General features: G+C 40.2%; 1 protein-coding gene across 1 annotated transcript in view; it reads left to right on the forward strand.

Moving 5' to 3' along the window:
• The first annotated feature begins 8,108 nt into the window (after nt 1-8,108).
• The window catches only part of Plcl2 (phospholipase C like 2), a 180,458-nt gene continuing 163,501 nt past the window's right edge, over nt 8,109-25,065 (forward strand). Inside the window, exon 1 of the mRNA XM_076842423.1 lies at nt 8,109-8,476. Within this exon, the coding sequence (XP_076698538.1) occupies nt 8,147-8,476 (330 nt within the window). The 5' untranslated portion in view covers nt 8,109-8,146. The remainder of the gene's footprint in view (nt 8,477-25,065) is intronic.

The raw sequence follows: 25,065 nt of genomic DNA on the forward strand, positions 1-25,065 counted from the left end.
AACAAAGTTCAATAATACAAGAAACATTTGCACAGGAACTGGCGTGAAGAGAAGAACTTGGATGTGTCTTAGCTTGTGCTGTCCAGCATTCCCAGAATGACCTTCTGACCCCTGTTTGGCAAGCCATCTTCATCACTTCCTCCAAGGTCTAGATTCACTAAAGTCATGCTGCCTTCCCAAGTCCTCTCTTAGATGATTATCCATGCCCAGGCAGATGTAAAACCAGATTATAAATCCCACACATGTGACTCCCAATCTCTCCTCATTTGCACCAAACCTCTATGTTCCCTACCCTGACTTTAGTAAGGAGAGGGCAGTGTCTTGAGTCTTTTCCTACCACCTTCTGGGCAAGAAGATTAACCTGTCTTTTTTTTCTTTTCTCTCTCATGAGAACTCCATATGTCTCTGCCAAAAAGGACAAGGTGACATTTGGCTAATTTTTTGCTAATGTGCATAAGTGGGAGCTGTCTAGGGAAATTTCCTTTTGCCAGGTAATTTGTACATTTTAACAGCAGCCTTCTGGAGATTTTGTCCTCTCTTGTGTTGTGTATTGTTAAAGGTGGGAATTTCTAACTAATTAAGAAAGGAGTTGGGCAATGTGCCAAGCTGGAGAGGCAACTTTTTTTGGTCTGGAAGGGTTTTGCTACATCCTACCTCTCCGAGCTAGGTCATAATTTTTACTGACCCATGGCAAACCTGGGACTGCTCCCTTAATTTACTATTTTTAACCACTTTAAAATTGGAACTGTAATGTACACATAATGGAAAGTAAGGCTTCGTACTACCCCAAATGCCCAGTTGCCTTTCCTGACAGCATCAAATTCAGTCTTTTTGCAAGTGTGTGTGTGTGTGTGTGTGTGTGTGTGTGTGTATTTCACAGATCGTAGCTACATGAATGAATTTATTTGTATCAGATAATACGAAAAAAGCAGAAAGGAAATGTCAAAAGGTACAGAAAAAAATGTACTCATCATGTCCAAGAAAGAAGGTCTTATAAAATAAGAAATGCTTATATAAATACATGAGGAACAAAGATGGATTTTAAAATTGCTTTATTTATTAAAATCTACAAGTTTATTGAGAATCTGTGACATGTCAGGTCCCAGGCTGGTGCAGAGTTTGAAGATAAATCCTATGTGGTGTCAAAGTCTGATAAGCTCATTTAGTATGGAGAGAAGACTTTAATTTATACTATGTTGAGTTCAAGTTCATATGGGGAGAAGACTTGTAAATAAATAATTGCAATATATTTTAATGAGGGCCATTGTAGAGGTATGTACTAAGTGCTTTGAAAGCCTATAGGAGTAATTAATTATGTGTTTTTTTTTTTTTTTTTGGCACTGTGAACATATTATCAAAGGAGGAAACTTCTGTGCTTTCTTGAAGGATTCCTCTCCATTAGAAGGAGAGAGAGAAAAGGAATTTGACATCCAGCAAACACCATACACATAAAAGAAAAAGGAAAAGGGGGGTAAGTGTGCCCAGCCTTTTGAGGGAAGCAGGTCAGTGTGACCAGCATGTAGGGAGCATATTTTCGTAGGAGATGTTGCTAGAAATGAAGCTGGGGGCGAGGTTATGAAGAGCCTCATGAGTCTCTTTAAGACAACAATGTCAAGAAATGGGACTCTTAGATTTTAGGTTGGCAGTGATACTCCAGGACAATTCCGATGATGGTTTGAGAAACAGATGAACGCTAGGAGAGGATAGAGACTCACAGGGTTAGGCAATTGCAGAAGTTCAAGCAAGGTGTGACAAGACAGTGGGAGTAGGAATGGAGCAAGGTATAGAGGAGGGGAATCATAAAGCCTAACTCTTTTTTAGTAACAGCTAGGATGGATGGGCGGGGAGTTGCACCATACAGAGCAGCTTTAAACTGGCCACACAATGTTTCCAACCTCAGAGTCCACAGGCTCAGCCTAAGGGGATTTCTGATGAAGGCTACTTCCTCCTGTCCTGACTTCTGGAGGCCCTAATCGCCTCATTGTTTTGGAGCACCATTTCTTCTCTCACTGCTTGAAGAACATTGTTTTGTTTTGTTTTGTTGTGTTTCAGTTCTAGGAATTGAACCTGGGGCCTTGGTGTTAGGCAATCACCCACTACTGAGTTCATTATCTTGGCCTACCTATTTTTCTTTCTGCCTTGAGACAGCAGATCCAAGAGAAGGTAGTCCCAGGCTGCCTCCCAAAATCCTGATTGTGCATAACTTGAGAAGAAAAGATTGTTGTCCTTGTGTGGCTGACACTGGGACTGGCCACTCCCTCAGGGAAGATCCCACTTTACCTTCTACCAACAAGAGGCTAAAAATACTTTGGTCCCAAAGGACCACATTAGAACAGAAGAATCCAATAATCATCCAAGGCATACACAAGTGGTTCTGATTTGAGTTTAGTCTTAGCTGAGGTGGACAGAAAGAGAGGTGGACAGACAGCAGAGTGCAGCAGAATGGGGAAAAGTTAAAGCAGTTTATTTCTTTAGGCAGCTTATTGTCCGTGTAAAGTAGAATTCTAGGACAGTTGTTGAGATGGAGGACCAGTGGGACAGTCAGGAGAGGAATAGTTTGGAGAATGAAGATTGGTGCCAACTATCAAGGGGCAAAATATTGGCCTAACATCACGAAAGACCCACTTTAAGACAGAAATTGTATACTTCTACTATAACCTGACAATATGATTATTTTTCTGTAGAAAAGTTGGAAACTGGGGGCATGTACAGACAAAGTCATGGTTGGATGTAAGCAAAGCTTAGATTGGCAAGGTGGGCACTGGAGGACAAAGATGAGAGAGACCAGAATACTGGTATAAGGATGTGATTAAAAGTCTTGGTTATGAGACCCAGGTTGGTTAGGGGAAAAATGTATATAACAAAGCTGATGGACTGAGAGAGTGGGATAGGATAGAGGAGGAAAAGACCCATGCTAAGATTGGCAGATTTGAGGGAAGAGAGGGAATAGGACTGATGAAACGGCACTTTCTGGCTCGACAATGGATTTTTGAGTTTCAAATTTCAGAAATGAAATCGTTGTGGGGTTAGGATTATGGGATGGGTAGATGAAGGGAAGTGGGTTGTGAGCAATGATACATCACACATCAGATGTGCGAAATGATGTCATTAGCTATTTGACATCTAAAATGAATGGAATAAATCTACCCTTAAAAACCAGGTTGATAATAAGATCCAAAAAAATGCAAGATTTAGAAAATTGCAAGATTTTCTTAACTTTGCTTATCATTCAGTTTGAGATAGGACAGGGAAAAATAGGCCTCTTTTTTTTTAACCTTATAAAGATGATACATGATGATCTTAGTTTGTGGATGTTCTTCTCTTAAGAGAATAAGGTAACAAAAATTGTAAGGTTTGTATTCTAGACTTCTGCCTTCTTTGGAAAAATATAACGATCTTGGCAGAATTGTGCTAGGATTCACTCATGGCAGTATAAGATTCCTCACTAGCTTACCTGATTCCCTACCACTTTGTATTGCTGCCTCACATGGCTGAGTGTCAGTTGTACTTGTCAGAATGTTCCTGCATCTTTCTTGAAATTAAGAAGAAAGTGAAATATTTCTTGTACCAAAACCTACGAAAATTAGAAAACCAAAGATGAATCAGAAAGAGTATTCCTCTGTATTTGACATGCAAACTATATCACTGTTGAAAAACTATAAGTTATAATGTTATTATGAAACAAATAACTCCAGCTTCCCTTATTACCTGGCTCTCAGGTATTTGAGCTTACAATGACCAATGACTCTGGAAATAAAATAATGCTATAAATACATGAGACAGAATTTATAAAAGTTGTGTAATAAATAACAGTTATTTTAAAGCAAATCATATTAGTCTCATATTGTTATTTTTGCTGACAGAATAATTTTATTGAATCCCCAGTAATTAATAGATTCCCTCAAAGTGCTATCTAATTCAATAGCCACTGAGAAAATTTAATGAATTCATGAAGTGGTTTCTCACTAGCTGGAAAGCATCAATGTAATTCTCTGAGTGCCTAGCTTCTTGGCAGTCATATGTACTTGTAGAAGATAGATCCAAGAAAAATGGGTGAAGGACCTTTACAACCAAAGGAGATTAAGGATATGGAAATGGAAACTTTTGGCAGAACTAACTTGCCACATTAGTACCCAGGAAGAATGGTGATCAGTACATAATTTCTTGTTGTTAAGGATCATGATAAAGCAAACATAATCTAAGATGTAGGGCATAATAGATTAAGATCAATATTCTGGATTAAGTCCGGAAGCAAATGGGTAGACAGTAGGAACAACACATTGATATAATCTGCTGTTTCCTTGAAGCATTTTTGATTTTCTAACTTTCTGTTCTACTTAGCTCTCACATTAAGCATATGGGGTGCAGTAAAATATGAAGGCTCAGAGGTTGAACTGGACCTTTAAAAAATACAGGAAATGAGATGAGATTGAGATTTGGGAAATGAAAATTGTCATAATACACAGAGGGAGAAAATAATCTGAAGGCCAAGTGCTCAGTGACTCAGAAAAATTTGGAAAGCTGTAATATTAGAGCCTGTGAACTGGAAACTAGATACGAATTCATAACCTGCAAGGGTATAAATGACAGCAAGAAGTCAGTAAACAGCATAAGTGTTATTTTGGGAGACTGAAAGAAGGTTATTATGGACCATGGAGCCTGAGTTGTACAAATTCTAGGCATCAAATTAATGATGCAAACAAATGGAAGACTGTTTGGTGAAGGGTAACAACAATGATTAGAAGCTGAGGTGGATTTAAATATGAAGAAAGCCTAAAAGAGATAAAGTGGTGTACTGTTGATATGATATAGAGAGATTGTAAAGGTATCTATTAACTTTAAACATTATGAACAACCATCAGAACCCAACCATTAGTATATGGATACAATAAATTGATACCATGGAGTTATCCAGAATGAACATTTTATCAATCTCTTGAGTATCTTTTATTGGCCTGCTCTGAAAATTAGTCTGAAGGAAACATTAAACAGTATTTGCTGAGGAACTATTATATTTTGACTCCTTTTCTAACTTCTATGAATTTTATAATGCCATGAAAACACTTTAGCAAGAATTTTGGCAGAATATTTACCATTACTTTAATAACATTGCTCACCAAATAGAAGAAATGAAAAGCAATCACTTAGTAACTGCAGAAAATCAAGCAGGAAGGAGGACAAACAATTGCTTACTCTGCTGTTTGCAGTGAAAAAAAATCTGAGTTTAGCTTATTAAAAAGCCTGTTGGGAACCAAGAATTGCACAAGTCAGAGGAACATGCTGCTTCCTATCACCATTTCAGAGAAATGGTACCTATGGTTTGGATATCTGTGTGTTGGAAAAAGTACAGCTAGCACACCAGCAGGCGTGTGACCAGAGGCTTGTGGGAGACAAGCACTTAGGGGGATAAAAAGAAACCTGGCACAGGCCTTGGGCTTCTGGCATCATTAGTTACGGGTCTGCCAAGATGCTTTGGGAAACATTTTAATTTAAATGCCAAATCCATTTCAACGAAGTCTCTCTGGTTTGACCTGTTGGGAGTTCTAGAGTGAGATGGATAGGTGCTTATTTTGGAGGGCACTGGGGAATTAGATGGTGGTTCCATTAAAAAACACCCTGGGTGTTTTTTCCTCAATACATCCCTACTCAGCCCAGGATGCTCATGATAAGAATTGCAGGACCTATGGCTGTCATAGCATTTTACTGGTGATTGGTAAACTCAGAGATGATTAGGTATTACCACAGAAAGGGGAGGGGTCCCTTAGGGTGATTATTCAAAATATCACAATTAGAGAACTTCAAAAATAAAGGCCCAGTGTTTTTCCTTTCCTCCCTTACAATGTACTTGCAGGCCATTATGACTACAAATTTCATTAATCAAATTAAGAACCGGATTTGAATTATTTGAATGTATTTTTCTGCAAAACTATCACTAGACAGAAAAAAAATATTTTGAAACAAAACTAGAAAAATGAAAAGGGATGGGGCTGAATAAAATATTCAAACATTGTTGTCTATCGATGTGAAAATATTTCTGTTAGTGTGTAGGCCCAGGTTGGCAAGAGATGTATAAAAGCTTGTCTGGTGAGTTAGAAAAACACGAATCCAGAAGATCAGAAGAATTAAAACAGTCCCAAGAATAACAGGAAGGTATTTGAGGTTGCTTCTAGGATAAGGGAGATATGTATATGTATGTAAAGCCCATTTCCTCAGAGGCTTTTTGGCAGTTTGATGCAACACCATGCTAATAAAGGCAAGGTCTTTAGGTTCACCCCCCACCATGGACTCTTTCTCCCTCGCACTCTGATGGGGGAGGATATTCCGGGAAAAGGACACACACTAGTGGGAAGAGCTGGGGTACTAGAGAAGGGCAGAAGGCTGGAGCCCGGGAGCCTGGAGAGGTGCGTGGGGCCAGGCTAGAGGGGCCTCAGGTACCAAGTTGTGGAGTTCAGGTTGTCTGGCTCCAGAGATGGAGGTTCAGGGGAGGTTATTTGCACCTGCGAGCAACAGGATCATTTTTTTTTTAAGCCACTCTGCTTCAGGGTAGGTAGGGGGACCAGAGTGAAAAGAGACCTTTGTAGAGATGCTAGTAGTATCCCAAACACCGAGCCTGATTTAGGGTGGGACTCCAGGAATGCTAGATCAGCAGGCATCCCCAGGGTCAAGATCAGGAAGGACTTTGGAGGAAAGTCACCCTCTGTGGGGTGACTCAGACGGCAGGGAATAGACTCTGCGATGTCTTCTGCCCCTCAAATCCTGCCAGCCATCCCACTGTTCACCCCGACGCCAGCATCCTTGCAACCAGTTGAATCAATTCACAGTTCCGGAGCCCAAGGGAACAGAAAAGAATCGGTTTCAGTATGTGAAAAGGGTCTGATCCACGGGGGAAGCCCAGGGGGGAGAGTCCGGTTGGCTTTTTCCCGAGTTGGGTGGAAAGACACGAGTTCGTGTGCGCACAGTGGCCGAGTCCCTGAGCCCCAGGACTTTTGCTCTCCGCCTGCGCTGTGGTTGCCCCTCCGGACTTCGGGCGGGTGATTGGCAGTTGCAGCGGCGGGGAGTGGGGGTATCCATGACCCGCGGCTGCGGTCCGCTCGGCCGCGAGGTACTCCTGGCCCGATGACTGGCCGTGGCGACAGCAGCCGCGACGGCGGCGACCTCGAGCCGAGCCCAGGCAGCTCGCGGTGGGTCAGGGGGCGGCAGGGAAAAGAACTCGCGGCCTGTAGGGGGCAGTGCCAAGCTGGGGAGGAGACAGCCTTGAGAAGGGGTGGGTGGGCCTGGGCCACCCCTGCCAGGAGCTGCCCACCGGGTCGCACCGCTACTGTTGCGGCCCGGCCGCCCTGGCCCGCGGTGCGCTTCCCCCCGGCGCGGCGGGCCTCTTCGGGGACCCGACGGGGTTCCTCACGAGGCAGCCTCTGGGGACTCGGGGCTGGAGAGCCCCTGGCGTCTCCGTCGACCACCCCGGGCCGCGAGACCCTCAAGAGACGCCTCCGCATGGCCAGAGAGCGTCGGGGAGCCCGCGGGAGTCCCCTAGCCCCGCGCCGGAGGCGGGTGCCTGGGTCCCTGGGGTGGGCGCCCTTGTCCCTCGTGGTGGGTGCTCCATCCCCTGCTGGGTGCCCCGAGGTAGAGCGCCCGAACCCCTGACGTGGACGCCGGGTTACCTCGGGGTGAGCGCCCCGAGCCGCTGAGGTGGGCGCCGCGCTGCCCCAGGGTGGGCGCCCGGCCCGCGCGGGTTATTTTTGGCGCCCGCAGCGGCGCGTGTGTCGGGGCGTGTTTTCCTTCCCCAGGTGCCGGGAGCCGGGGCTCCGCCGCCGCCCGAGCTGACTTGTGTCTCTCTCTCGCCTCTCCCCTGCAGGAATCTCCCGATAATTCTGCCGCCACGACTTTAACCGTGCGTGAGGCGAGCTCGAAACAAACAGCTCATCTACATTAAAAGATAAAAGAAAAGGCAGAAAAAAAGAAAGAAAGAAAAGGAAAAAAAAAGAAAAAAGGAAAGAAAAGAAAAGCGGAAGAAGCGGCCGAGGCGGCGGCGGCAGCGGCGGCGGCGGGAGGAGGCGAGGAGGAGGGGCCGCGCGCGGCGGCCCGAGGCGGCGGCGGGGACGCGAGGACGCGGGGACGCGGCTTTGTGCTGGCGGGTCGCGGGGCGCCCATGGCGGAGTGCGGCCGGGGGGGCGCCGCCGGCGGGGCCCTGCCCACCTCCCCGGGCCCGGCCCTCGGCGCCAAGGGCGCCCTGAAAGCCGGAGCAGGGGAAGGCGGTGGCGGCGGGGGAGGTCTCCTCGGCCACGGGCGGGCGCGCTATGACAGCGGCGGGGTTTCCAACGGAGACTGCAGCCTCGGCGTGTCCGGAGAGGAAGCCCGGGCCAGCCCTGCCAGGGGACCCCGGGGCGTCGCTCTCGCCCCGACCCCCAGCCCGGCCGCCTGTCCCCACACCCGGGAGAGCAAGCAGGGCGGCCTGCCCCGCCGGAGCAGCATCATCAAGGTAGGTGGGAGAAAGGCGCTCATTGCCCACCCGCAGCCTTCCTTGGGGTCTGTCTCTCCCTTCTCCTCAGGCGGGAGTGGTGGAGGAAGGGGATTGAAGGGGAGCCCACTGCTAACAGGAATCATGATGCACGGGTGTTTGGAGTGGTTGAACAGGGATTGGGTGCAGATGGCATTTGGAAAGAATGGAGAGGTGATCCCGAATGTGCGGGGGAGCTGTGCTCATACATCCCCAGCGCAACTTGGGGCTGTCACCTCTCCCAGGATTGGCTTGGAATGAGGGCCTTGTACCTGCCTGGGCAGGGCATGCTTTTCAGTGGAAGCCTAGGCTGGTGACAGCCTCCCTGTAAGATTGTTGTTGTATTTTAAAGACAGGGGTTGTGTGAAAACATCTTGAAAATCCTAGCCAATGCACAGAGACTGTTTAATAGGCTTCTTCTGATCTATATTACAGTTAGTTGCCTCTTGCCAATGGTTATACTTGGAGAGTGCAAAATCTCCCCTCACATAATCACAGGGAGAAATGGAGTAGGTTTCTGAACATAAATGCAGATTTCCGCTTTCTTAGGCTCTAAAGCTCTGAGAGATTACAGTTCCGCACGATTTAATCTTTTCCTCGCTGCAGTAGGCAGGCCTCCAGATCTGTGGAAGTTCTTTTGGACAGTTTGCTTGGTTTTGATAGCTTTTGCACACTTTTATTTAGCAGAAGAAAGCCAAAAATTGCATTGTGAGTTTAAACTCAAGAAGCGATATTAGGAGTTTGTTGGTGATTTCCTTCTGATATTACATTTTAGTCTGCAATGTAAAAGTGAGTCTCATGACATGAAGTATAGTAGAAAAAAAAATAGTTGATGAGCTAAGAAGAGCAGAGTCTTAGGCAAGACTAGCCCAATAGGCTTGCTCAAGTTTGGAGCAAATATGAGAATGTTGCTTTCTCAAAATCAAGGGGTTATCAGGACAGTGAGCAGCAAGGCACATTGACAAGGTTGCACCCACCCTTCCTGTGGCTGATAACCCGTGGGAGAGAGGTTAGAATGTGCCCCAGTGAAGAGAGTTGGACTGGTGGTGTTTGAAATTCAGTGGGACCTACAGAAATCTTCAAGTGCTCTAAAAATGTCCACTGGTGTTATCAACTTCTGCAGTAATCTTCTAGTGAAATATACCACCTTGCTAGTCTATGTAAGAGGCAGTTGTGAAACTGCATTTCGCTTTGTCATGTTTGTACAGTTTATGTCTGGGTAAGGGCACAGTTGAAGGGCTTAAAGATCAAGTGTGCTAACTACCTGCAGCTCACCTTTAAACTAAAAAATTTAAAATACCATGTCTTTTTTGCTGCATATGTAGCTTTTAGTGGCATGTATTTTCTTTTACTATGTAGTTTGTTTCCATGAAAGTTGCTTTCAACTGTACAAGATAATCAAACCTATTGACAGATACATGACAGTTCTTTTTTTTTCCTTATCAAATATTTGTGGTGATTTTGCATTGTGGTGTTAAGGAAATTTGAGGTGAAAATTTTAGCAGCCTCTCCCTCTATTGTTTTGTGGGCCTGCTTTTGCACTTAAAATCAGTTTATTAGTGTCTGTAGTGAGATTCAGAGTATAACTTAATGAGGGGCTGGGTTGTGCCTCAGTGGTAGAGCTCTTGCCTTGCATGTGTGAGGTACTGGGTTCGATTCTTGGCACCACCATATAAATAAATGAATAAAATAAGGTCCATCAACAACTAAAAAAATATTAAAAAACCACAAGACTATAACTTGATGAATGACAGCAGCATCTGTTTTAATTTTACACTCATGGGAGATAAGGAAGAAGGATGATTTGTCAATATTTGTGATATGTGGAATTGAGAACTTGTCAGTAGATATAATTTCTTCATTAAAGCTGTAGAAACACTTGGGGGGAAATGATTAATTGTTCAGAAATCACTGGCTTTGAAAATGATAGTTATATTGATAATTATATTGAGTTCTGAAACTTGCAAAGATATTTTTCATTTTTCTTCTTTCTAATGAAGGCAGTTGGCTTCTTGTTCACCATCATGTGTCTGGATACACAGTGCCAGGAACATAATAGATGCTCAATAAATTGCTGACTGTTTGAATGGAGGAATAATAAGGAAATACATGTGTTTTTTCCCTCCTAAGTTTCATTAATTTCTGAAACAAGTGGTTTTTGGATATACCAGTCTTGTATATGGTTCATTATCTTGTACCTCCTAAGATGACTTGATAGACACCTTTTCTCATCTTTCTTTTCAACTTGCATTTTCTTAGCCACTTGAAAATTACAAAAGTAATGTTGAAGGTTGATTTGAGTTTAGAATATAAGAAAGAGAATATTATGTTCAAATAGGTTACTAGTTGGTATGTTTCTCCTTGAATTAGTATCTTGAAGTATCAAGATTTTAGGAATTTAGTGTGGTATTTTTCTAAAGACATAGCATACAGCATCACAACAATACCTTAATGGAATATGAAAGTCTTTTTAACATATTTCACAAAGTGAATACCTCACAGATACTTTTGTCACTTGAGTGGCAGAAATTATATTTCACTTTTGTTAAGAAATAACAAAAACTTGAATAGAAACCCATGTTAAAAAAGCAATAATGACATCTTTCCTTGTTTCCTTGTGTTCTTTCTAAAGGATTTTAAGGAGTGAATGCAGTCAGGTGGTTTATGTGTAGAGGTGGGAGTAGATTAGTAAGCAAGGTGGTAATTGGGGACAGGGGAATAGCAGGGAGCAAAAGAACAGAGGCTGGTATTTCGGGGGTTGTATGAGTTGAAACATCTGGCTCATGCTCCTTTGCTAGCTAGCTTCCATCTTCATTAGCTGTGGCTTCCTAAATCAGAGCCTAAATGTGATAAACAGTAGGCAAAGAAAGGGGATTATTGCTAACACATAGGACATATGCAGAAATACACTTTAGGCTGACCAGAATTATATTTCTCATTTAAAATAATTTCTTTGGTTCTCCATCTGTTTTGTAAATATGGCATTGAGTAAGAAATTGTTGTAAAACTCCATTTTCTGCCAAGATAGATGCACAGAGCTATACTAAAACAGCTCTTTAGTTATGGTAACCGTGTTGATGAAAATTCAGAGTGAGCAGCCTTGTAGAACTTTTCACAAATAGCTTGAGATGATAAATAAGTCATGGAAATCATCATCAGACTTTTAAAAAACATTTCTTTAGCTTATTGAAAGTAACAATAGACTTTTAAGATGACTTACAAAGGCCCATTACTGGATTTTTAGGGAAGAAGCCATTATGTTTAGCATCTTAAGTAATCTAGTAAATGCAAACATCACTTTCATTTTCTCTTTCCATAATTCACTTCATCACACTATTCAATACAATCTATGCTTTATTTTGAGACAGTTAATTTGGTTAATTGTTCAGATGGCATCCATTTTTTACAAATAGCTCTATCCTTTAATTAGAGAACTTGATCTAAAAATACGAAGTAGTATTTTAAGGCTTAGATTTCTTTTTAACTTCAGGAAAAAAATGAAGTTGAAATGTTAGTTTGGATGTTTTATTTTAATCAGAAAAATTAAATATTTTGGGTGATCCTTTTAAAAACATGGTATCATTACATACAGTAAGATTTGTGTTGTCAATTTTCAATGTTCTTTTTTTTTTTTTTTTTTTCTTGGTAATAGGGATTGAACCCAGGGTCGCTTTACCACTGAACCACATCCCCAGCCCTTTTTTAAACAGTTTTTATTTTGAGACAGGGTCTCATTAACCTGAGTCCGACTTTGAATTTAAGATCCTCTATCCTCAGCCTCTGGAGCTGCTGGAATTACAGGTGTGTGCCACTACACTCAGCTCATGGTGTCAAGTTCTGTGAGCTTCTAGAAACACATAAAATCACCTAATCCCCACACCACAATAAAAATACAGAGCAGTTTCACCATCTAAACCCCCTCCCCAAGGTCTCTTTTTAGTCTTCCCTTCCCTATCACCAGGCAATGGCAACAATTGAACTTGTCTTTTTCACTACATAGGAAATGCAACCATTGCATTATTTGGGTATTTAGACGCAGTAATGCTAGTGACCATTTATTAAATACTCACTACATGTAAAACATGTGAAAAGTGCTTACCATAATTCTCTGAGTTGGTCCTGCACCAACCACAGAGACTAGAAGAAACCAGAGTTCAGGGAGGTTAACCACACATCTAAGGTGCTGGAGCTGGTTGCCAATCCTCCCTTGAATAGACTGTGCTCCAGTGCCCTCCACGTTGCACTTGCTGTTTAAATTTTCTATGTTAAGTGAGGGAGCACTGGTGGTTTGGAATACCCTATTTGGTTTTCTCCTTTAAATGTACAGGCTGTTGGAGAGGGAAAATAATCTCTTTCTGCTGGCAGAAGAAGTTGACAGATAATATAGCCAGGCAGCTGTTTTGTCACCTGTTGTTGCTGCTTGACTAGGCCATCCACCTTCACAGAGCCAAAGATTTGACCTTGTTCAAGGTGGCAGCTCTTGCTTTTCTTAATATCATTATTGCCATTATCATAGTATCATGTTGTGAAGAAGAAACACTCCTACAATCTTTTTACCAACATACATACATATGTCTCGATGCTAGGATTCCCCAACACAGAAACAAGCAGACTTTTTCCCATCTATTATACACATTCAAAGAAATAATGAAGACTTATGTATGTGTATTATATTAGCCCATGGATTAAGTACACTGTTTGCATACAAAACTTGCCTATGTTTACTAGTTCTGCACAGATATCAAGTCTTCCATGACCATTTTTTAAATTGAATCTTAAAAATATGTGCATTAGACTTAAATTCTTTTGAATGGGAGAAACAGGCAGTTGTTTGTGGGCATGTTATAAATCTTAAACAACAAGTAGCTGGATCACAAAGTGAATTTTTCTGGATAGATAGGCAGATCCTAATGGATCGTTTAGATCAGAAAAATCTAATGGCTGATTGGCACCTGTCCACTTGACTTTGTACTGATGCATTTCAGACCACATAAGGTAACTGTTGAAAGAGCAGGGCATGGTTGCTTGTTTTAAAACCACTCAAAAAGCTTTTGTCACAACTCAAGAGTTCAGTTTTCAAAAATAATCACAGTATATTAATTTTCATATGCAAAATAATCTGCCCCTTTTGCTTTTCCCTTCTCTCTTTTCCAACTTCTCCCCCAAAAGGGTTGCATTTGATTTGCATTGTTTTTCACCAAATCCATAAAGACAGCTGACAGGAAATTGTTTGTTTTATTAATTGCTGATATTGGCTACTTTAGTTATTTTCTTAGAATGTTCTCTGCCAGAATCAGTTCACTTCCTTTTATAGTTTTGTGTGCTCTGCAAGGGGCCTAAACTAGATTATTATTATTTTTTCTTTTTTTATGCTTAAGTTGTACTTGCCTCAGTATTCAACAAAGCAGGGCATGTTGTTTATACCCTAAATGCAGATATAAGTGAAATATGAATGTTCATAGTTTCATAGTTTCTCCTCAGACTTTTTACATATTGTCCAAAAATAGTTGCTCTATTCCTTATTAATACTAATTTTGGTATGCCACTATTTACTCATTTATTAGACCTCCAGGTTAGTTTAGATTCCTTTTTGTTCTTCATTAGTGGGATTCAAATATTTTTACCAGTGGGTCACTGGATCTGAAACTGTTTGCAAGCCCTTGCCAACTTTTTTCTGTTAATAATATAATGCTGAACCAGGAGGGTTGTGCTTGGCATAAAGGTGTCAGTCATGATGTAAACTCAAGTCAGAGTCACCAAATAAGTTTTAGTCGTACTTATTTTCTTCATGTCTGAATAATTCATTGACAGTGGTGAGAATGGTTCAGCCTGCTGGCAGGATACTTGGCACCTGTGCATTTCAGAATGGCAGAGCAGGACAGGCAGCTGGGTTCTCTCTGGTCACTAATGCTTGTTCACATGGTAGGGTCAGTTAAGTAAATCATATTCTAGCTAATTATCTTGGCTTGGCTGTCCCTGCCATGGAGGACTATAACCAGGCCACATGTTGCATGTCTGCATTGTTCAGGAGGCAGAATAGTGGAAAGTAGAACAGAGGGTTTGGAGTTAGCTGCTTGAATTAGATTCTGGCTCCCCTTCATCCTTTCTGTGTAACTTTGGTCAAGATACTGAAGACTGTGTGTCTAGTTACCCAACTCTAAAATGGTAGACTAAAACCCCATCTCATAGCATTGTTAAGATTAAATAAGACAATGTGTGATCAGTGTGTGGCATGTAATCACCACCCAACAAGCATTATTTAATATATTTTTCTGATCTTTAGCTTCTCTTTAGAGAGCATTCTGAGAAGAGCAGACTCTCTTAGTTTCATTTGAGTTGGAGACCACTAGCACTCTTACTCCCATTTTGGAAGTTTCATCTTTTGAAATATGCACAATGTGCTCAGAGATATTTCCCAGATATATTCCATAGATGCTCTCAAGGATGATTTGTTGAGGTGCATTTTTGAATCTGATACTTCAATACAATGGCACACATATGTAAATAGCCCCAACTATATGACCAGAGAGTAGTAATTTGACCAGGAAAATTCAGATTTACATCTCTGGTCATGACAAAATTATTAATAGTGCTTCCTTTCATTCTCAAAGGTGCCCCAGTTTGGATGATAAATAATATAGTCACTATAATCTTCTTTTTACAATCTCCATTACTACCCATGCTGGATCCCCATGAGACTGTTTTCTATGCTGAAACTTAGCCTTTATATTCCTAGCTCTCTCTTCTAAACTTGGAATGCTTTTTTTCCCCTTCTAGCCATGTTTAAGGTCTTCCTTGGTTAATCACCTCTCAATTAAAATAAAGTGTTTCTTTTTCTGTCTTCCAGCCATAACTCCTTTATCTTTCTGCTGCCCTGTTTTCCTTTGCCTCATAGACAACTGCATCTTTATTCACCTTGAGTTTATGAAAACATCTAGTTTAATGTCTTGTGGAAGGCATATTTTTAAATATGCATTTGTTGAATAAGTGTGTGAATGAATGAATAAGTAGAAATGAATGCCAACTCATTTAATGAGGTTGATGAAGATATTATTTAGACTCAATTCCAACTGATTTTGTTTGGAATATAAAACTCTCTGGGCTCTGTACTTCAAAGGAAAAATTTATTTCATATGAGTAATTTTGAAAACAATCAAAGGAAAGGAAATAACTTTGTTTAAAGTTGAATCCAGGAGTTTGGTTGGTTCTAGAATTATTGTTCTACAAGGTGTTAAGTGGTTTGCCCATTTTGTGCTCCTAAAATAAAAGTGGACCTTTGAAAATTTCTTTTGATTTGTGTATTATATATCAAAATTGAAGGGTATGGTAAGAAAGTGTTATTGTTTTTTACAACACTTAATCTCTTTGCTGGTATTCAGTTTCTTTAAGTGACAGGTATAGGTTTTGCTGAGTTTTGTTTTTTAATTTTTAAGGAACTAAATTACCTAAACTTTTATTGTCACTAACATTGGATTGCCAAAGGGTATTCATTGTTAGTGCTGTAGAATTAATAATAAAAAAGAAAAAGGAATCCAAAGTGCTGATACAGAGAGTGGCTGAAGTGACATCTCTAATCCCTTAGCACATTTTGTCATATGCTATTTGAAATTCTGCCCTTTGTTGCAATGCAAGGATCGGGTGAAGAAGAGACACGCAGAAATATTTTGTACTTATTGTTTCAGTCACCTCTCACCAGAACCTGCAAGGAGACATTATCATTCTTTTATAGACTGGAAACCCATTCCACAAGTTTTGAGAATTTCCAAGCAAGGTCACAGAGCTTCTAAGAGGCAAAGCCAACATTTGGACAAAATCTGTCTTCTTAAAAGCCCATGTTTTTTATTGGTTTACCACTCTCTTTTATTTCAGCTTCTGAAATGTATTTTTTATTTTATTTGTTTTTTTCTCCTCTTTGCCCAAGCCATTCTGGCTTCTTAATCTTAGAAATTTCTACAAATCCTAAACTAGAAGACTAATTTCTAATTAGATGAATTTGGCTTCTTGTGGCTGAATCTTGGGGTGAAACCAACATGAACCTAATAATATGAAGCCATAGCCATGGTCTTGTCAGCCATGCCCAGGTTTCTGTCTGCTCCACAAATCAGGACTTTGACTTTTTCCTTTCCATTCTCCTTTGATAGATTATAAACCCTTTTTAGGGTCTCATTTTCCATTTTGTTTCTTTATTAACATAAAGTTGATTTGTAGTTATATACATTTTAGGGTTGTATAAGGTAATAGTGAGTAACATTTTACTTTTTTCAGGTATATTTCTTCTAATGGCATCTATCTTATTGTTTTGGAATGGTCTAATAATTATAGAATAATATAATATAGCACATTACTGTGGAGTTAGTATTCATGTATCTTTTTGGAGTTGGAAATTGCAAGCGTTAGCATCCCAGAAATTAAGCAGCTGAGTTTAAAAGTGATTAATAATGTAGATTCATGGGATTTGAAAAATGGAGAGAGATCATGTAAAATTCTTTTGTAGTTAGAGATACACAAGGCCATCCTGATTAGTACATTTAGCTCCTAGCTATGGTTGAATTCATTTATTTGCATATTAGCATAACAGAATTGGAAAAAATTGTTATGTAATACTGCAGTATGTGTGTATTAATAGAACAAGATGTGGTCTTACAGATAGCTATTTTTGTGGATTTATTTTTTGCTATAGATAGCTGCATGCGTACACATGCTACTTTGTGCATGCATATACTCTGAAAACTTTGTTTATAAGTAGTAGAGATCAAGAGCTAACCAAATAATATAGTGGTAGATTGGCATGAGCCCTGACTATCTGGTGAGAGATTGATAGGTAGCAGGTGTCAGCTTTATGAATTGAAGATGCCCAGGAAGGGGTAGGCTGTTTTTCTTTTTTCTTAGCATTGCTGATGAAGCCTCTGTTGCTTTTGACCAATTAGTGTGGCCACAGAGGGATAAGTGACCTCGTTTGCAGCTACCATTAGAAGTACAAGCCCTATGACTCTCCCATATGGTTTTCTGCTGCCTTTTTTTTTTCCATCTTCTTCTAAACTCTGGTATCCTGTGGGCATAGTAGATGTAATTTTTCAAATTGTTGTGCAGTTTAGTATTTATTCTTGAAGAAAAATAAAGTGAGTTGCTTTGATTTTTATTCCTATCAATCCATGCTAGCAGTTTATATTTTAAATGCCAATAGAATCATTCAGATGTTTTCATATTGGAGCTAATAGAATCCCTGATGAAATGCCAGTTTTAAGGATGTGTTTATCTTGGGAGTATTTTGTGGTTTGTTGAAAAATGTTTGTATATTCTTTCACTGCTTTTTCTAGTTTCTGTATATCTTCATGAATAATGTTCTATACATTAAAAAATACTATTAGAAATAGAACTGCTATGTCCTAACTAGTTAACTGCAATTTTCCTAACTAGTTAAACCAATTTATATACCCACCAAATTATATGAATTCTAATTGCTCTGAATGTACATATTTGGTATTTTCAGTAGTTTTATTGTTTTGCTTTGTTTTGTTTTGTTTTGTTTTGTTTTTTATTGTAACCATTGTGATGGCTGTGTGATTAATTGTTCCTTATTGTGGCTTTTAAGCTGAGTTTTCCTGATGATTAGTGATGTTGAGCACCTCTTCATATGTTTCTGGGCCCTTTGGATGTTCTCTTTCATAAAAATGCTTGTTCAGGTCTTTTTGCTCATTTAAAAAAATGGGTTTTTAAAAAATTTCCTTGTATCACTTCTTTACATCTTCTGGATATGCCTTTTGTGTGGTATAGATATGAAAATGTCTTCTGCTGGCATGGTACTTGCCTTTCCATTGTCTTAAAGGGCATCTTTCAATGAGTAACAATTTTTAATTTTAGTGAAGTCCAGTTTATCAATATTTCCCCTATGGTTATTATTTTGTGTCCTGTTTAAGAAATCTCTACTTAAGATCATGAATGTATTCATTTATTAACTTCTAGAGCCTTTATTGCTTTGCTGTTCACATTTATATCTACAGTATATCTGGTTTTTATTTTTATGCTTGGTGTGAGATAGGGGTCCAGATATACTTTCAACATAAATATTAAATTAATTACTTCAAAACTATTTATTTGAAAACATTATCTTCCCCCCACTGCACTACATTGGCCCTTTGTTATAAATCAAGTGACTGGATACGGATACATATGGGTCAGTTTTGCCACCACTGTTTATTTGACTGTCCTTGTGTCCATTCTATCCTGTCTTTACTATTAGGTATATGCCCAACAGAAGTTATTACAGATGTGTACTGATATGTGTGAGTACTTTAGCAGCATTAACTGTAATGGCCCCAAATTGGAAATAGCAACCAAATGCCCAGCTTATAAAATAACATATTACACAAAGGAATACTATAGAAAAAAAGAAAAGGCCAGAAAGAAAGAAAGACAAATGATTGTTCTATGCACCACTGAGTCCCTCAAGCATAATGTTGAAGGAAAGAAACTGGATACAAAAGGATATAGTTTTTTTACTCCACTATATAAATTTCAACAGCAGACAAACTGATTTGGGGTAATAGAAGTGAGAGTAGTTACATTTGAGGTGATGATTGAGTGTGGAATCCAAAGGGCCTTTTGAATGCCAATATTGTTTGGTTTCTAGATTTGGGTGGTGATTCCAAACTTGAGTTTAATTCATAAAAGTCCATCAAACTGTACACTTAGGGCTTCTCTGGACAAATGTCATATTTTGCTAAACAAATCATTGTTTAAGTCAACTTATTTAATTTGATTATTTAACTTTAATCAAATTCAAATACTTACCAATTATTTCCATAGCACTATTTGGGGACATGCATTTTACTGTTTGCTACTGTAAAATGCTACTTTCCTTGGGTCATCATGTGAAAGGTGCTTTTGCTGCAGAATTTCTATAGAAGAGGAGCAGCAGGTCTCAGCCACAGGGTCACTAACTGTCTGTACCCTGCTTGTGTATGAGGAAACCTTGCTTGAACCCTGAGCGAGAAGGAAGAGAGGGGAAACTTGCTGGAAATCCATGTGTATACCCTTTGTATTCCATGGCCTGGAGGAAGAACCTCCCTAGGAGGAAGAGTGTGCAGAAAGAACTACTTTGACAGAGGCACAAGCACCATTTCTAGAGAGATGTGATTGAATATCGCAACGTTACAGAAATAAGTTCTTCCATTTCCTTACCATCTCATCTTGCACTTACATGGCACATTTTACATGTAATAAAAATGCTGTTTACTCAGAGAAGATTGTACATCTGCATTTGCCAAAGAGGCATCTCTTAGTAAGGGAGATTTATACTGGGAGATAGAGAACCAGTCTAGGGATGCTACAGTCCCTTTGCATGCTGTCTGACAGGCTGGTTTGGTGTCATGACCTGTGGGGTAAGTGTGTACTTTCTAAATGCTGGAGCATTTCTCTCTTGCAACATAGATCCTTGTGGTCCGGAAGAATAAACATTGGATTCCCAGAGCATCCATAAATTTTTTTATTGGCTGCAAAGCAGCAGCATAAAAATTTCAATTGTCACATGTTTGTAGCTTTAGTTACATGGTGAGTATTTGACTGTTCACCTTGGAGATTATCATTATTCCTATTTATTCTCTTAGGTCATTCTTTTTTTCTCTTCCAAATTAACATGAATGAATCTTCCAGCATAGAAGCTTTTATGTTTCTCCCTTGTCTTGAGTAGATACCAATGAAGAAAAGTGACTTAGTGGGAATGCTGAGTTTTGGGGCACTCCTGTCTAGTGGCTGCAGGAGCACCCACAGTTTGGCAGTTGCAAAGGTGTTCTTAAGCTGTCCTGATCTTGACTATGACCTTCTTTTTAATTTTTTATACACCTTTAATAGGAAGTTGTATTTATTTATATCTAAATAGGAGGCATAGTAGCAAGGAGGTTTAACATTCCTTAGGAGGAAGTCTGCAAGCTTTTTGGGAAAATTCAGAACTCAGTAATATTTGCTAGGTGAAGAGTCAGGTTTTCTTTCCTCTAGCCTTTAGCCAGGTCTTCTTACCTATCTTTGTTGAAGCTGTTTGAAAATATTTTTTTCTTAAAGAGAGAGTGAGAGAGGGAGATAAAAAATTAAATATTTTTTTAATATTTATTTTTTAGTAATCGGCGGATACAACGTCTTTGTTTGTATGTGGTGCTGAGGATCGAACCCGGGCCGCACGCATGCCAGGCGAGCGCGCTACCGCCTGAGCCACATCCCCAGCCCTGAAAATATTTTTAAATTGTTAAACAGGCCATTTGTCTTAAAGTCAAATACTCACCATGTAACTAAAGCTACAAACATGTGACAATTGAAATTTTTATGCTGCTGCTTTGCAGCCAATAAAATTAAAGAATAGCTGTGACTTGTGAGTGCTCCTGTGAGGGGCCTAGAAGCAAGAAAGTACAACAAAGTGAGAGAAATAGGATCCATAGCAGGTACTCTGCTGGCTCCTCCCTGAGGAGTCCATGACAAGTGATCACAGGGCATTCATGCTGCTGTCCTCATCTCACTGGTTGCCATACAGCAAGGTAAAAACAAGGAGAATGATGACTTAGAATTCTCTCAATTCTTAGAAAGCTCCAACCCCCAGGGTAACTCTCAGGCCTGTTGCTCCCGGGAATATCTGGAGCTACTGGATCCATAAATTATATACTCTAAAACATTGCTTCCAGGGTTGGGGTTGTGGCTCAGTGGTAGAGTACTTGCTTAGCATGTGTGAGGCACTGTGTTCGATTCTCAGCAGCACATGAAAAACAAATAAATAAAGGTGTTGTGTCTATCTACAGCTAAAAAAAAAATTTAAAACAACAACAGCAAATACTGGGCTACACATCAAAAATCATATCATTGTATAGCTAAATTGAGGAGATTACACCCAGCTGTGGAAGAGGTGTAATAAGTTCAGGCCCGCAGTTCCCTGGTACACACAAGGGCACAATTTTCAGGAGGCTATGCTTTCAGGAAGGTGGATAAAAGAGAGGGAAAAGGAAAGGTACAGTAAGCTCTGAGCTACTCTGCCTCTTCCACTGCTGAGGAGCTGCCCTTCATGCCATGAGTCTAACCTAGTGAGGGATTGAAGTTGGGCTCTGAGGCATGCCACACATCTGTGGCCATTGTGGAAACAGTAGCAGGCAGGTCAGCCTGACATATGGATGGACATGAGACTTAGCTAGAATGGAACATCACATGAGTAAGAAGAACAATTAAATATCCACCTTCACTCATGGCTGTTTTCATATGCAGAGAGGACTGGCAGTCTAACCTTTAGCTTTTCTGCTGCATCAGAACAGAGCAGACCTTTGGGGTTGTATTTTAAAACAACAAAGGAACATCAAGTTGTTAGGGAAGCTGAACTCTGAATTCTTATGCAGAGGTTCAAACTAGGACCAGAATGCCAGTTCTGGTGGCTGGGGAGCTGGCCTGGTCCAGGAGCTGCAAGTGGAGAGCCTTGGGCTCTGAAAAGGACCTTGCCTTGCTTATCCAAAGGTTAAATGTGTCAGGAGGACTCTGCGTTGTCCTTTTTGCTATAAAAAGTACACGAATTCTTGTCTCCAAGATGTTTTTGTGTCTTTTGAGTACCTGGGCAAATACTTTTTGCATGACTGATGTGTTAAGTAAAACCTATATAGATCTTGGAAGGATCTGTTTGTCTCAATGACTTAGTTTCTTCGATTTTATTTTTGATTCAGTTCTTTGTGTGAGAAAGATCTCTGCTGTTCCTAATAAAGTTATTAAACTACCTCTCTCCTTTCAAAAACTCTATCCTGTTGTAAAATTCATATTTAATTTTTTCCCATCTCTTATCATCCATAATTTTAAATTGTTTTTAATACTCTTCGGCTCACCTTACTTGAGTATCGTGTTTGATTTGATATTTTTGTTCACTCTGGCTTAGGTTTACTTGTTATTTCAAATGGAAGCACTTAGCCACAGGTTGTGTATCCTCCCCTAGTCCATCATTTTTATCAGCTTTCAGCACTGAGAACTGGTGGGTTGGCACAATTGTTTTAGTCACTACCAGGAGAGATTCACTGATGTTTTCATCTCAGAGTCTTCGAAGATCTTGTTACTGAAGTAGCAGTGACTGTGATACTAAAGAAAATAATCTCCATTTTCTTTTTTGTACAGAAATACAAATTCAGAGACAAATTCAGGAGGTCTGTTATGGGAATGAGAATAATTTAAACCCAGTTATTTCTGTATGTTTAGTATTTTCAGTAGAGTTGAACAGTCAATGAAAATTTTAGTTGATGAAATTACACATTATCCAGATTTTTTTTAATATTTATTTTTTAGTTTTCGGCAGACACAATGTCTTTGTTCGTATGTGGTGCTGAGGCTCAAACCCGGGCGGCACGCGTGCCAGGCGAGCACGCAACCGCTTGAGTCACATCCCCAGCCCTACAAATTGTCCAGCTTTTTTCATAAAAAAATATCAAACTGAGAGGAAAGATGATCTAAACTTTGTATCTAGCACGTACTTTAACTTTTAAGAATATCAGTTAAACTCTTATACCTCACTGTTTGTATGTTGAAGTAAAGCTGTATGTATATTTTGCTTATTTCATTAAGGCAGTTATCCTATTCTGAAGCAAGATGTTGTGAAAATGTAAAATAGTGGTAACAATGCTTCATAACAAAAAAAAAATCTGGCAAAGTTCATTTGTGTGCTAAATACACCTTCAACATGCATACTTCTTTCATCTCTACAAGCCACTTTTAACATCAACTCACTGTACTCTCACAATGATCCTGTGTGGTAGGCAGCGTTGGTAACCTTCATTTTATAGGTGAAAAAGTTGAGGCTTGTGTGTCCAAAATTGCAAATAGTCACACAAGATGTTAGCAGTGTTGAGCTTGGACCTAGGTCCCCTCCTTGCCATTCAGATCCCTTCTCACATCTTATACATCCACTTGGGGAAGGTGGCACTTTTATTCCTCACCTGCTGCATTTAACAAGACACAAAAATAGAAATCCATGGTCATCAAAAGGAAATCTTGAGGCAGCATCCATTTGAGGTATGAACTGTTTGGTCCTTTGAAAAAAACCAAAGAGTTGTTTTTCTGCTTTGAAAGACAAGTTTCACGCCTTGGTTATGTGTCACTGGCCCATTATTACATAGAAAAATTAACTGCTCCACATTGCTTATTCCAGTAAGGCAGAACATCTGTATATCCTTGAAGTTTAAAAAAATTTATTTATATACAAATTTATTTGGCAAGTCAATTTATTTGTTCAAAGAATGCAGCAATATCTAGCTGGGCCATCCTGGAAGCCACCTGGTGTCTTGAGTCATGTGGAAAGTGCTGCTCCTCAGTGACTAAAGACTGATAACTAAAACTGCTGAGGCAGTTCTTTTCACATGGCCTCATGACCTAGGGTGGAGCCAGTGCCCCTTAGGCCAAGGTCACAGGCTGTCCTCTTCAGGGAGCTTCACAGAGAGAAAGAGTCCACTCCATAGTTCACAATTGCGTCCCTGACTTGGGCAGTCCCTATACAAGTGAGTGACTGTTGGAAGGAAATATATGGATGTCCATCCTGAAACTGCCTCCTCACCATCTTTAGCATGTGGTTTTTCCCTCTTGTTCTTTACAAAAACCTTTCAGCTTTTGTATTGAGACCTGCACTTTGGGCCTCCCTCTGGTTATCAGGGGGAACTGTCTCTCCTTCCTCCTCTTCCTGCGTTCTGTATCTCATCCCCTCTCTCTTGCATTTGTCACATTTCCATCCATTCCTGTGTCTCCCTCACCAATATGTAAACACACTCACGTTGATAAAAACAGGAAAGATAACAGTAACCTTCCCTATACCCTCCTTAGTTCCTTCTCTCTCCCTCTTCTCCTCATTTGCAGCTGTATCTTTTTTAAATTATTATTTTTAGTTATGGATGGGCACAATACTTTTATTTATTTTTTAAAATTTTTTAGTTGTAGTTGGACACAATACCTTATTTTTATTTTTATTTTTTTAATGTGGTGCTGAGGATAGAACCCAGTGCCTCATTGGTGCTAGGCAAGTGCTCACCTCTGAGCCACAACCCAGCCCTACAGCTGTATCTTGAAAGAGAATCTGTGATCTCCTTTTCTTTTACTCTCTTCTTTACCCTCTCCCACTTGTGAAGATCATCAGGGCTCCTTTTGCCCCACAGTTAGTGGCCCATCCTCCTCCTCCTCCTCCTATTCCAGACCTCATCCTAGACCACTTTTCAGTTGCCCAGGTTGCAGTTAACCATGGACTCAGTAATGATTCCCAAGTTGATGTGTCCAGCTTAGATTTTTCTCTCCAAGTTCAAAGTACAATTGTCCCTCTAGCAATTCACCCAAACACCTCACTGCGGCATATCCAAATCTAGTCTTCTCTTTCTTATCCTGTTCCTATCCTCCTATCTAGTTCTTTTCAGGAGTTATTTATTTTGGTAGATGGCACCACCATCCATTCCCTTTTTTTTTAATGGCCTTTGAATTAGTGTGGGTGAAATTGGGAGTATTTATTGTCTGAAAGGAGTTGACAAACTCAAGAAATTATAGCAAGCTCATTTTTCACAAGAAAATAAAAAGCTTTGACTTTTTTTTGT

This window comes from Callospermophilus lateralis, chromosome 1 (genome assembly GCF_048772815.1).
Source record: "Callospermophilus lateralis isolate mCalLat2 chromosome 1, mCalLat2.hap1, whole genome shotgun sequence".
Classification (NCBI taxonomy): domain Eukaryota; kingdom Metazoa; phylum Chordata; class Mammalia; order Rodentia; family Sciuridae; genus Callospermophilus; species Callospermophilus lateralis.